The sequence below is a fragment of the Lepidochelys kempii genome, chromosome 24 (genome assembly GCF_965140285.1).
Source record: "Lepidochelys kempii isolate rLepKem1 chromosome 24, rLepKem1.hap1, whole genome shotgun sequence".
In the NCBI taxonomy this organism is placed as follows: domain Eukaryota; kingdom Metazoa; phylum Chordata; order Testudines; family Cheloniidae; genus Lepidochelys; species Lepidochelys kempii.
In genome coordinates, this window is record NC_136403.1 from 404,127 (window position 1) to 415,941 (window position 11,815).

General features: G+C 58.6%; 2 protein-coding genes across 2 annotated transcripts; one reads left to right on the plus strand and one right to left on the minus strand.

The window, feature by feature from the left end:
* Window positions 1–697: 697 nt before the first annotated feature.
* Window positions 698–4,382, minus strand: LOC144929843 (farnesyl pyrophosphate synthase-like). Its single transcript, XM_078850454.1, is given in 10 exon segments — window positions 698–1,185; window positions 1,563–1,697; window positions 1,784–1,861; window positions 2,092–2,164; window positions 2,541–2,629; window positions 2,990–3,112; window positions 3,265–3,345; window positions 3,493–3,633; window positions 4,073–4,231; window positions 4,233–4,382. Coding segments are annotated over 10 exon segments (1,230 nt in total). The 3' UTR covers window positions 698–984.
* Window positions 4,383–6,010: 1,628 nt separating this feature from the next.
* On the plus strand, window positions 6,011–11,715 carry LOC144929842 (pyruvate kinase PKM-like). Its single transcript, XM_078850453.1, has 9 exons — window positions 6,011–6,050; window positions 7,224–7,403; window positions 7,952–8,043; window positions 8,499–8,630; window positions 8,888–9,612; window positions 10,293–10,443; window positions 10,708–10,860; window positions 11,060–11,226; window positions 11,562–11,715. Exons 2-9 carry the CDS (start codon window positions 7,250–7,252, stop codon window positions 11,611–11,613), a joined length of 1,626 nt encoding a protein of 541 aa, XP_078706579.1. The 5' UTR covers window positions 6,011–6,050; window positions 7,224–7,249; the 3' UTR covers window positions 11,614–11,715.
* The last annotated feature ends 100 nt before the right edge of the window (window positions 11,716–11,815 follow it).

The following is an 11,815-nucleotide window of genomic DNA, read 5'->3' on the forward strand; positions in this document are numbered from 1 at the left end:
CAGAAATACCTTGCACTGGCTGCAAACCCAGGACCTGCCTGCACAAGAGAACCTCCACCACCCCAAGCCCCCTGCCCCCACAAGGAAACCAGAGCTTACAACCCACCAGCCTGGGATCTGTCCCTCCACCCTTAGGACCTGCTTTGCTCATTTGTCAGCTTTTACTCCCTGGGAGGCTAGCCTTTGCATGCAGGTGTCTCCCAAGCAGCCTGCTCAGGTGGGATGAGAGCAGATGCTTTGGACAAGCCTTTTACCAAGAGGCTAGATTAGAGACGCTCCCCTTCCCCAGGCCCATCTTGCCAAAGAAACACAAGTGGTGCAGCTAGGTCAGGTTCTATAGCAGTTCCCCATCTCATAGAATATCAGGGTTGGAAGGGACCTCAGGAGATCATCTTGTCCAACCCCCTGCTCGAAGCAGGACCAATCCCCAATTTTCACCCCAGATCCCTAAATGGCCCCCTCAAGGATTGAACTCACAACCCCGGGTTTAGCAGGCCAATGCTCAAACCACTGAGCTATCCCTCCCCCATCATCATCATCTCTGGGCCAGCTGAGCCCCTTGGGACCAGATCCCATGTCCACCCCAGGCCAGATGGCCAGCAATACTGCTCACAGCAGGTGAGCAGGCAGGTGTGTTGGTGAGAGAGGCAGAGGCTCTCAGGGCAGGGTGTGTCCCCATATTCACACAGGCAGCCGCTACAATAACTTATGTTTATTCATACAAATGCTTTGCATCTCTGCTATAACAGCTGATCTGTTACATGGACAGTGGGCTTCTGTCCTTCACTCCAACATAAGACAGCAAGGAACCATATCAGATGCTATATGGGTCGCCATCCCCAATGGAATGCGCACAGGGAAGGCGTCACCTTCCCCTAAGCAGATGAGTTTACAGAGTCAGCTCCCATGCCAGAAGCTGGGCCTCGTGGAAGGAGGCCTGTCAACGCCTTTCCTGTCACAGCCCTGAGGAGCCAGCCCGCCCTGTCATTTCTGACGCTTGTAGATCTTCTGGGCCAGGCCAAGGAAAATTGCTTTGGGGAGGTGGTTGGCATGTTTCTCAATCAGCTCCTCCAGGCGGCAGTAGCTGCTCTCCTCACACTCGTGGTAGGCTGTCCTCATGCCCACAGTTTCATACAGCTCCTTCACCGTGGCCACCTTCTCCGGCTCCTTTTGCCCATAGTTTTCCTGGAAGCCAAGGAACAGGGTCAGACAAGGCCCAGCCTGGAATGGAGCTGCTGGCTGCCACAACCAGCTGCACCAGAAGCCATCACCTCCCCCAGTTTTGGGATCTGCGTCCTCCTGTCATAGGGCTCAGCACTCTTATCACTAGACCCCCAACTATGAGCCTAGCAGCTGTCAGGGTCTGATTGGCAGGACTTCTCGTGCCCAGTAAGCTTTTTCAGATACACATTAGGGTACAGAACTGTACCCCTTCTCCACCAACAGGTTCATGCTACGGGAACAAAGCTGGTGCCAAGCTGGCAGCTGGTACCTCAGGGTCAGGACTGTTTTCCACCTGTGCCAAGCTGCCTCCCCACCCTCTAACCAGCTGCTGCTGTTACCTCCAGGAGCTGCCTCTGCTCTGGCGAGACGCGGTGCAGGCACTCCACCACCAGCCAGCTGCACTTGTTGTCCTGGATGTCAGTGCCAATCTTACCCGTCAGGTTTGGATCCCCAAAGCAGTCAAGAAAGTCATCCTATGGGCAGAGAGCCAGTTACAGGCCTCCTCACTGTGAGCTTCCCAGAGCCCAGGAGCACCCTGGGGCAGGGAGGAGTCTCCTACCTGGATCTGGAAGAACTCTCCCATCTCCAGCAAGATGGCTTTGGCGTTGGCATGCTCCTCCTCGCTGTCAATGCCGGCCTGAGAGATGGGAGGGGCTGAGACACTTGCTGGCATATTCCAGCACCTGCATCTCCCAGCCTGTTATATCTTTCCCCACCACTTTTCTTCCCTACCCCACTTCACCGATCCTCAGACATCAGCTCCCCTCCATCCCACCCACACATCCCCACTCCCCTGGTCAGCTCACGCCCCATGGCCTCTCCATTGCTGCTTGAACCCACGTAACCAGCAGCTGGAGTTACACTCACCATATACATAGCAGCCGCAACCGGCAGGTAGAAGGAATAGAAGGCCGTCTTGTATTTAACGATTGCCTTGTACCTGTCAGACAGTATCCACACTCAGTAACGCTGGCCCCAGGTCAACTTAAGTCTCTGTATCTGGTCTGCACAGACACTGGGGTCACTTCCTGTGGGAGGGGCCGGGTACAAGTCCTGCTCAACAACAGGGGAATCAAGTGTCCCTTCTCCAGCTGGTTTGGAGTGATAAGTTGCTCCTGCAGGGCTGTCCCCAGAGCCCGATGGGCCTAGCAGAGAGATGAGCACCCCTCTCTGACCACCCCAAAGCTAGACAGAGGTGCCCAACAGAACTCTGAAGTGACAGGACTATTTGAGAGTTAAGGTCACCTCTCAACCTACAGAACCCAGGACTCCACTCCTCCCGCACTGGGCAGGATTCTTCTGCCCCAGCACCTCACCTCTCCACAGTGAAACGACTAAGATCAACGTGGCCAGATGGAGCAGTGATGAGGTCCAGTGTCTGTCCCAGCTCGGTCTGGTATGTGGTCTGGGGACAAGAGATTTTATGGACCCAACCCTACATGATAATTTTCGCATTACTCTCTGAGAAGAGACCCAGGAGCCACCTACCCCAGGCAGCACATGGGGAGCCTGAGTGCCCGCCCCCTCACCATCACTAAAGAGAGGGGGCAGGAGCTGCCATCTCACTGTCACTGCCCCGCAGGCACTCCCCTCCAATGCTGCAGGGATGCAGCCCCAGGGCAATGCACAGGAAAGGCAGAGACTTTCCAAGAGCAAAGCAGAGAGACCTGAACAAGGTCTGAAGTGCCTTTGAGTTCTGTGGGGTGGGGGTGACCCAAGAATAGGAGTAGATGGGAAATCTTGGGAGCACAGGGACCAGCCCCACCTGCAGGAAGAGCTCAAGCAGGTGCACGTAGTAGGGCTGCTGCCGGCAGTATTTCTTCAGCAACTGGTAGATACAGGACTCGAGGAGGAAGGAATCATTCACAGCATCCAAACCAATTCCCTCCTGCAACAGAAGAGGGACATGTTATATCAGCAGGCCCACTCCCCCCACACTTTCTAGAGACTCCTCAACCTCTCCCCCAATACCCCAGGCATCCCACCCCCATGCCCACCCTCCCCAGTGCCCCCACTCAGACCCCTGACAACCTCTATTACCTTCTTATACCAGCAGGGTTGGCCACGTCGGGTGAGTGAGAAGTCCATAATGTCATCAGCCACCAGTAAAAAAGCTTGGAGCTACAATAAAAGGAGTTATAAGATAAACTTGCACAAGGCCCCATTACGGGGCTTCTGCATCCCCAAATCCCACCTTGACACTGAAATGCTGCCCCAATAGGAGCATCTTCTGCTCCAGATAGAGCCCAATTCAGAGCACCCACTAACCAGCTCGATGCACCAGCCAACGGTCAAGGCACATTGGAAGCTTTCTGGGTCCTGCTGCTCTGGCCCCACCAGCTCCCGGAAGGCAGCCAGCACTGTCAGGCCCCGGTTATACTTCCCACCTGGGGCGTTGTATTCCAGAATCTGGAGAGGACACAAGGGGAAAGGAAGCTGTGCAGTCGTCCCAGGAGGACCCCATCCCACAGCTCCCTGCCCACGTCTCCGAGAGGCACAAAGCGCACCTGCATTGTGCGCCCTGTGAGGAGGAGTCTGGCCCCGGTCCAGGGGGGTGAGGGCCCTGCCTCAGCATCACAATCAACAGCTAGGGACCGACCCCCCTGGAGAGCAAGGGCGAACGGAACGGAACCGGCCCAGCGAACCTGCCCGCGGTCTGACACAGCAGCTTGGGGGAGGGGCTCTTCATCGCAGCCAGACGTTCACTCTGAAGCCTACAGACGGCAGCTGGAAGTGCCGGCAGCTGGAAGTGCCGGCAGTGTCCGCGCGGGCAGAAGCGCCCAGGGCCTATGTGCCCCCCAGGCGCGCCCTGGCCCGCGGCCCTCGAGCCCCGCGGCCCCCGCCTCACCTCCTTCAGCCGGGCGACCGCGTCGCCCACCTCGGGGTGCCGGAGCCCCTCCGCGGTGAGGTCCCGGAGCACCTGCGGGAAGAAGCCCACGAAGGCCGCCCTGTCCGCCGCTGCCCCAGCCCCGCTCATCGCGCTGCCTGCAAGAGCCGGGTCCAGCGGGGCCGCCCCGCCCCGGCCCGGCCCCCACCTGCCGCCGCCCGGGGCGGGACCCGCCGGGCCGCGCGGCACGCTGGGGCTTGTGGTTCTCGGCTGCCAGACGCCCGCGGCAGCCGGCGCCGCTCCTCCGGCCACGAACTACAACTCCCGGCATGCCTCGGGAAGGGAGCGAGGCCCCGTGGCGGACCATGGCAGGCGGCAGCGCTCATTGGCCAGCTCCATCGTATGAGGATGGGCTCGGGAACTCTGAGCCAGTAGGAGGGTGAAGGGGCGGGGCTACCCCTTAGTGGGCCTTGTGATTGGAGGAGGCTAGAGGAGGGTTATGGGCGGGAACCTGCAAATGTTAACCCTTTAGATTAGGGTGTGATGGGGAGGGGCGTTGGGTGTGATGGGGAGGGGCTGAGGGGAGGGGAGTTGGGTGTGATGGGGAGGGGAAGGGGGCAGAGGGGAGGGAAGTTGGGTGTGATGGGGAAGGGAAGGCAGCGGAGGGGAGGGGGTTGGGTGTGATGGGGAGGGGGCGGAGGGGAGGGGGTTGGGTGTGATGGGGAGGGGAAGGGGCAGAGGGGGGGTGTGATGGAGAGGGGGTGGAGGGGAGGGGAGTTGTGTGTGATGGGGAGGGGAAGGGGGCAGAGGGGAGGGAAGTTGGGTGTGATAGGGAAAGGAAGGCAGCGGAGGGGAGGGGGTTGGGTGTGATGGGGAGGGGAAGGGGCTGAAGGGAGGGAGTTGGGTGTGATGGGGAGGGGAAGGGGCAGAGGGGAGGGGAGTTGGGTGTGATGGAAAGGGGCTGAGGGGAGGGGAGTTGGGTGTGATGGGGAGGGGAAGGGGGCAGAGGGGAGGGGAGTTGGGTGTGATGGGGAGGGGAAGGGGGCAGAGGGGAGGGAAGTTGGGTGTGATGTGGAGGGGAAGGGAGCGGGGGGGGGGTTGGGTCTGATGACTGTGAGGAATTTGACCCTTGAGCGTGGCAGGGGTTGGCAGCCTGTCTATACTAGGACTGAGATTCTGGGCTGCACCTCCAGTAGGCACAGCAGGGGGGCTAAAGTGTCTGTAAGGGATTCTGAGCTGCTCCAGGAGCTGAAGAGGCTCCCAGTGCCAGACTCTTTGGAAGCCCCCATAACCCCTCTCCTCCCCAGGCCTGATTGTCCAAAGGGAGCAGCAGTCACCTGCCTGGACAGGAAGCCAAAGGAAGGGTGTTGTGGCCCTCCCCTGGGAGCAGGAACAGGCAGATGGGAGAATCAGTTGACACCTACCCAGAGAGGGAATTGGGCTCTCAGGACATATACCAGCATTGGGGGGGGGAGAGGGGGAAAGAGATGTGTGGTTCATGGGGCAGGGATTGAGGCTGGGAGTTGCTATAACTGGGACCGCCCCCAGCACTGGGCTGAGCCAATAAATTGGGTTTGGGTTAGGGTTAACCGTTCAGGAAGAGTTTCAGAGTAACAGCCATGTTAGTCTGTATTCGCAAAAAGAAAAGGAGTACTTGTGGCACCTTAGAGACTAACCAATTTATTTGAGCATGAGCTTTCGTGAGCTACAGCTCACTTCATCGGATGCATGCCGTGGAAACTGCAGCAGACTTTATTTATACACAGAGAATATGAAAAAATACCTCCTCCCACCCCACTGTCCTGCTGGTAATGCCCCCAGCTGCTTTGGATGCTGGAGGGACAGCGCCTGGGCCAGGGAGCAGCAGGGAGGGGTTGAGAATGGGCGGCTCAAAAGGAGCTGGCAGAGAGTAAGGAAACATCTGCCACTTCCTCATTTTTCACTTGGGCTTCACCACAGAGCCGCTGGGAAGGAAACGCAGCAGCAAAACCAGAGCGAGGTGGGTGCCCCAGTTGCGGTGCAGGCAGGTCACCCCTCCTGTGCAGACTTGCCAGGGGGCAGGGGAAGCACAGACTGCAGCCCCTATCCTGGCAAGGGCCCTCGCCCTTGCATCTCTCCTCCTGGGGATGGACCTTGGAGCTGGGGCCTGACTCTCCCACAGTGCAACTCCACTGGCTTCCCCTGGCCTATTCCTAGTCACCCCAGGCCCACCCCTCCTTCTCTAGGGTGGGGGGCACGTCTATTGGATCCAAGGAGTATCTGTGATGTTCTAGTGCCATAGGACCATTAGTAATAACAGTGTCTGAGATAGAAATGCCAGGCCTTGCCTGTCACCCCGTGGCTAAGGACTGGCCCTGGGCCCTTCGTATTATCCCAGCTGGGGCAGACTCCCAAGTTCCCACTGAGACTGGAATGGGCGCAGTCTTTCTGTCCACACAGACTCCGGCTCTGCGTCTTTCTGTCCTTGTGGGGCCGCAGGTGGGGCGGATGGTGCAGGTGCCCAATGACAGATTTGAGGGGTTGGGTGGGAGTATCTGGTACCCACAGCTCAGGCCCCAGGGTCTGGATATTGTTATCAGACTGACAGCAGCTCAAGCCCCTGTTCTATAGGGGTGTGCAGCTTGGGTGGCATCCCAGGTGGTGCCGCCATCTCCTGGGACTGGGTAATGGCCTCTCCTGTGCTGTCAGTCAGCTGCAGGGTCAGCCTGGGTCTGGTGAGTCTTTAACTAGTTTATGCGACCTCTGAGCTGGAAGTGTCCGTCCCAGGGACACATGTGACTGAAGGCTTGGAGCCAGAAACTGGTGGGCAGGTGAGTCCCTGGGGATTCTGGATCCACAACATGGAAGGTGAGTCTGGGCCCTGCTCAGCAGCTCCTTCACTGAGTCCTGGGAAGCGATCATCCAGGGGCTCCAGAGGGCCAGGCCGGTGGGTCTCTGTAGTGTGAGTTCTAGCACTCAGGGAGCAGCAATGCTGTGAACACTCTGATCATGAGGCACAGCAGTGATCACAGGACACTTGGCAGGCGCCTTGATAAGGCTGTGCCACTTCCTGCCTGCCTCACCTGCGTGGGAGAGACCCAGGCAAGCAGCCTGACCCAGTGCCTGGGTTGAGGGCCCTTGGGAGAGCGCCACTGGCAGGGTCCTAACACAGGAGTTGTCCCTGTGTCAGCAGGTGCCGAGTTGAGGCTGCTTGTCAACATGGCCCAGCTCACCCAGGAGCTCAGCACAGCCTTTTTCCAGAGGCACCAGCTGACTGCTGCCATGGCTGACACCTTCCTGGAGCATCTCTGTTTGCTGGACATAGACTCTGAGCCCATCACCACCCGCAACACCAGCATCATCTGCACCATAGGTACCCACCCTCTCCCCCACATGGACTGCTGCAGCTAAACCTTGGGAGGACTCACAGCTGCAGCTAATGACCAGCAGGGGTGCTGGCTCCTCTAAGGCAGTGTTTCTCAACCTTTTCGATACCAGGGACCAGCTTGCTGCCTTCTAAAACTGTGTTAGGAGATGTCAGGGACCGGCGCCAGTCTGCGGGCCAGTCATTGAGAACCACTGCTCTAAGGGACACTGGGTTTGGATAAGAGTTTGAGGGACCCATCTACGGGGAGTGAGAGCAGGGTGACCAGACAGGAAATGTGAAAAATTGGGACGGGGTGGAGGGTAATAGGAGCCTATATAAGAAAAAGACCCAAAAATTGGGACTGTCCCTATAAAATCAGGGCATCTGGTCACTCTAAGTGAGGGGCACAGGTGAGCTCCTGGGGCATAAGAACAAGATGTGAGACACCTGCTGGGGAGGTGGGTTGGGAGGCACCTGCAGGGTGGGAGGGGAATGGATTTGGGGGGAGGCACCTGCCCATCAGCAGTACTCACCTGAGCCCCATGCTGTTAAAGGTCCTGCCTCCTGCTCTGTGGAGATGCTGAGGGAGATGATTAAGGCTGGAATGAACATCGCACGCTTGAACTTCTCGCATGGCTCACATGAGGTACGGGAGGAGGCACATGCCGAGCATCACATCACACCAGGAACCACCAGTCTCTCAGGATGGTGGTGGGATCTTGGTAGTGCAGTTAGGCAATATCCTGCACACTGGAGACAGCTGGGGAGCAATCCTGCCCTGTGACTGGCTGACAGTCCTGTCTGGTGAGGCTGGAACGAGGAAGATTGCTCATTCTGGGTTCCTGGGGGAAGAAGCTGGGATGGGAAATTATTCCTGCAGACTTGGAGGCAGACCCAGGATGGGGCCCACCCTGGGGTTAGAGTCCCAGAGGCAGAGCACAGAGACCCTGGGGAAAGGGGAGGGGTGGGGCAGGGTCCCAGGATGGGTAAGGATAGTGGTGAAGGTGCAGAGCCCCCAGGGTGGGGCAGGGTCCTTGAGGCCAAGGCACAGGGCCTTTGGATGGATTCTGCCCTGCAGATCCAGCCCTTCTTCTCCAACAGTATCGTGCTGGATCCATTGAAAACATCCGGGAGGCAACTGAGAGCTTTGCCTCCAACCCCCTTTTCTACCACCCTGTGGCCATCGCTCTGGACACCAAGGGGCCAGAAATCCGCACGGGCCTGGTGAAAGCGGTGAGTATGGCAAGATCAGCAGCAAAACAGGGTGCGGGGGTCTGCCCAGCTCTGCTGCAGAAAGTGTCATTGGAGGGGTCAGGCAGCTGGGCATGGGGGCAGTGAGTGCTGGGGGTGGGGGTAGGTCAGAAGGCTTGGGAAGGTGACTGTGAGGGGCTGGTGCATCGTGGACAGGGCTGCGGTGAGCAGAGCTGGTCTAGCTGGATCAGGGAAGGCCTGGCTGTGATGGAGCCCCAATCCCATCCGTGCTGCTGCAGGGCGAGAACATGGAGGTGGAGCTAGTGAAAGGCTCTCGGGTGACAGTCACCACTGATGATGCCTTCAAGGAGTGCTGCGACCAGGCCACCATCTGGGTGGATTACAAGAACCTCCCCAACGTCGTCAAGGTCGGTGGGAAGATCTTTGTAGATGATGGGCTCATCTCCCTGCTGGTCAAGGAAATCAGTACGTCCCCTCACACTCTGTGGGGCTCTGCACTCGCTCCCAGCCCACGCTCCTGGAGTGTCTGTACTGCTCCTTGTTGCCCCCGCATGTCTGTGCTGCCCCCCCTGCCTAAGTCACCTGTCCCCTTTCCATGTGATTCCCTCACCCCTGCCCCTTCTGTGCCCCCTGTTGCCCCCTGGAGCTTCCATGTTGGCCCCTCTGTGCCTCATGCTACTCCCTTGGGCAGGGTGTCTCAGCCTGACCCTGCCGCTCTCTCTCTCTGGCCAGGTGCTGACAGCTGCATAACGGAGGTGGAAAATGGGGGGATGCTATGCAGCCGTAAGGGGGTCAACCTGCCAGGGGCGGAGGTTGACCTCCCAGCTGTGTCCGAGCGGGACATCCGTGACCTGCACTTCGGGCTGCAGCATGGTGTGGACATGATCTTTGCCTCCTTCATCCGCAAAGCCGCGGATGTGGCCGCCATCCGGGACGTGCTGGGCGAGCGTGGCCACGCTATCAAGATCATCAGCAAGATCGAGAACCATGAGGGTGTCAGAAAGTAACTGTCTCGTCTACCCTTCTGCCCCACCGAGTACTCACCCTCCCGTCCATTTGTTCCTATGTCCCACTGAGCACCCTGGCCACCCCATGTCCATCTCCCAGTCCTGCTGCATCCATCTGTTCCTGTGCCCCAATGGGCACCCACCCCCACTGTGTCCATCTTGTCTGTCTGTCCCAGATGTCCATCTCTGCCCTGCATCCATCTGTCCCTCCGCTCCACCAAGCACCTGCCCCCTCATGTCCATCTCTGCCCTGTGTCTGTCTGCCCCTCTGCCCCACCGATCACCCTCAGCTACACACTGCACTGAGTGATCTGCCCCTTTGTCTGTGTATCTCTACATCCCCAGTACCTGGTGTCCACCTGCCCCCCCCACACACACACACAGGTGAATTGCACCAGCTGGGTGCAGTCCCAGGAATCGGGCAGTCCGGAACACTGCCCTATCTGTCCACCTGTAAAATCGGCCATGGGAAAAAGAAACTCCTACTTGTGACCTCCTCTTGCCCAGAGCTCCTGACTCTCCTTCCTGCATACTAACCGCTAGACTCACTGCTTCTGTTAACACTCTCTGCAGCAGTGCAGTACTTTCTGTGAGCTGGCTGGGGTGGCGGACACCAGGGCCGGGTATCTTCTGGGCCCTGCCCATAGTGCTGAGCCTGGCTCTGTCCTGGCTGCAGGTTCGATGAGATCCTGGAAGCCAGTGATGGGATCATGGTGGCTCGTGGGGACCTGGGCATTGAAATCCCAGCAGAGAAAGTCTTCCTGGCTCAGAAGATGATGATTGGCCGCTGCAACCGTGCCGGGAAGCCTGTGATCTGTGCTACGCAGGTTAGCCCAGTCCCCTGAGCAGCAGGAGCTGACGTGGACGGAGCCGATGTGGACAGACCCAACTCTGCTGTGCACAGCTGGGGACTCCAGATCCTGCCCCGCCAGGTCTGGGAGACTAGGCAAAACCCCCAACCCCTATATTTGTGTGGGAGCCCTGGACACTGGGAATGCTGGGTGAAGTGCTGGTCTGGCGCTAGCGATGAGGATTAGGCCTCATCATCATGTGAAACATGTCCCTGACGTCTCCCTCCCTTTCCCCCACAGATGCTGGAGAGCATGATCAAGAAGCCCCGTCCCACCCGGGCAGAGAGCAGCGACGTGGCCAATGCTGTGCTGGATGGAGCTGACTGCATCATGTTGTCAGGAGAGACGGCCAAGGGGGCCTACCCAGTGGAAGCTGTGCGCATGCAGCATGCGGTGCGTACCTTAGAGAGATGTAAGAGCACTTCAGCTTGGCCTCTCCCAGCAGGAGGCGCTATGGGGAGAGGGATGGAAGTGTGGCTTTGGAGGGAGCTCCCAGCTCTTGGCCCAGTCTCCCCCAGCAGGGCATACTGAAGGGGGGTCGGGTGTGTTGGCTGTAGTGAGATCATTCACCAGCTGCTTGGTCTCTCTGCAGATTGCCAGGGAGGCTGAGGCTGCCATCTATAACCAGCAGCTGTTTGAGGAGTTGCGCAAGGTCACTCCTCTGAGCCAGGACCCCACCGAGGTGACAGCCATTGGGGCCGTGGAGGCATCCTTCAAGTGCTGCACTGCGGCCATCATTGTGCTGACGGCTTCGGGCAGGTAAGAGGTGAAGGGCTGGTTCTCCTGGGATGGGGGCTGTGCTCTTGGAGAGAGCGTGGAGCCAGGCTCCTGTGTGGAGGCTGTACCTTTGAGGGTGCCCAGGGGAGGGGGCAGCACAGAGGAGGAGACTAGTGGGTCGGAACCTTCCCCTTGGAACAATGTGTATCACTAATTCCTGGCCTGTTTAGCACCCTTTCTGCAGGGAGCTCACGGCGCTTCCAGATCTCACAGACCTGAATGGAGACAGGGCTATCCTGCATACCAGGCTGAATCCAGGGAGCGAATATGCGGATTGAGGCTGTTTTGCTCCTTTTAACCTCCCGCCTTTCTCACAGGTCTGCACAGCTGCTCTCCCACTACCGGCCTCGTGCCCCATCATCGCCTTGACACGGAATGAGCAGGTGGCATGCCAGGCACACCTGTATTGGGGCGTCTTCCCTGTGCTTTATCGGGGGGTACAGCAGAAGGTGTGGGCAGATGATGTGGATCGCAGAGTGCAGTTCAGCATAGAGATGGGTAAATGTGACCCTCCCCACAACACCTGCCTAGCCCAGCCAGCTCCCCTCTACCACATGCCCAGCTCAGCCTT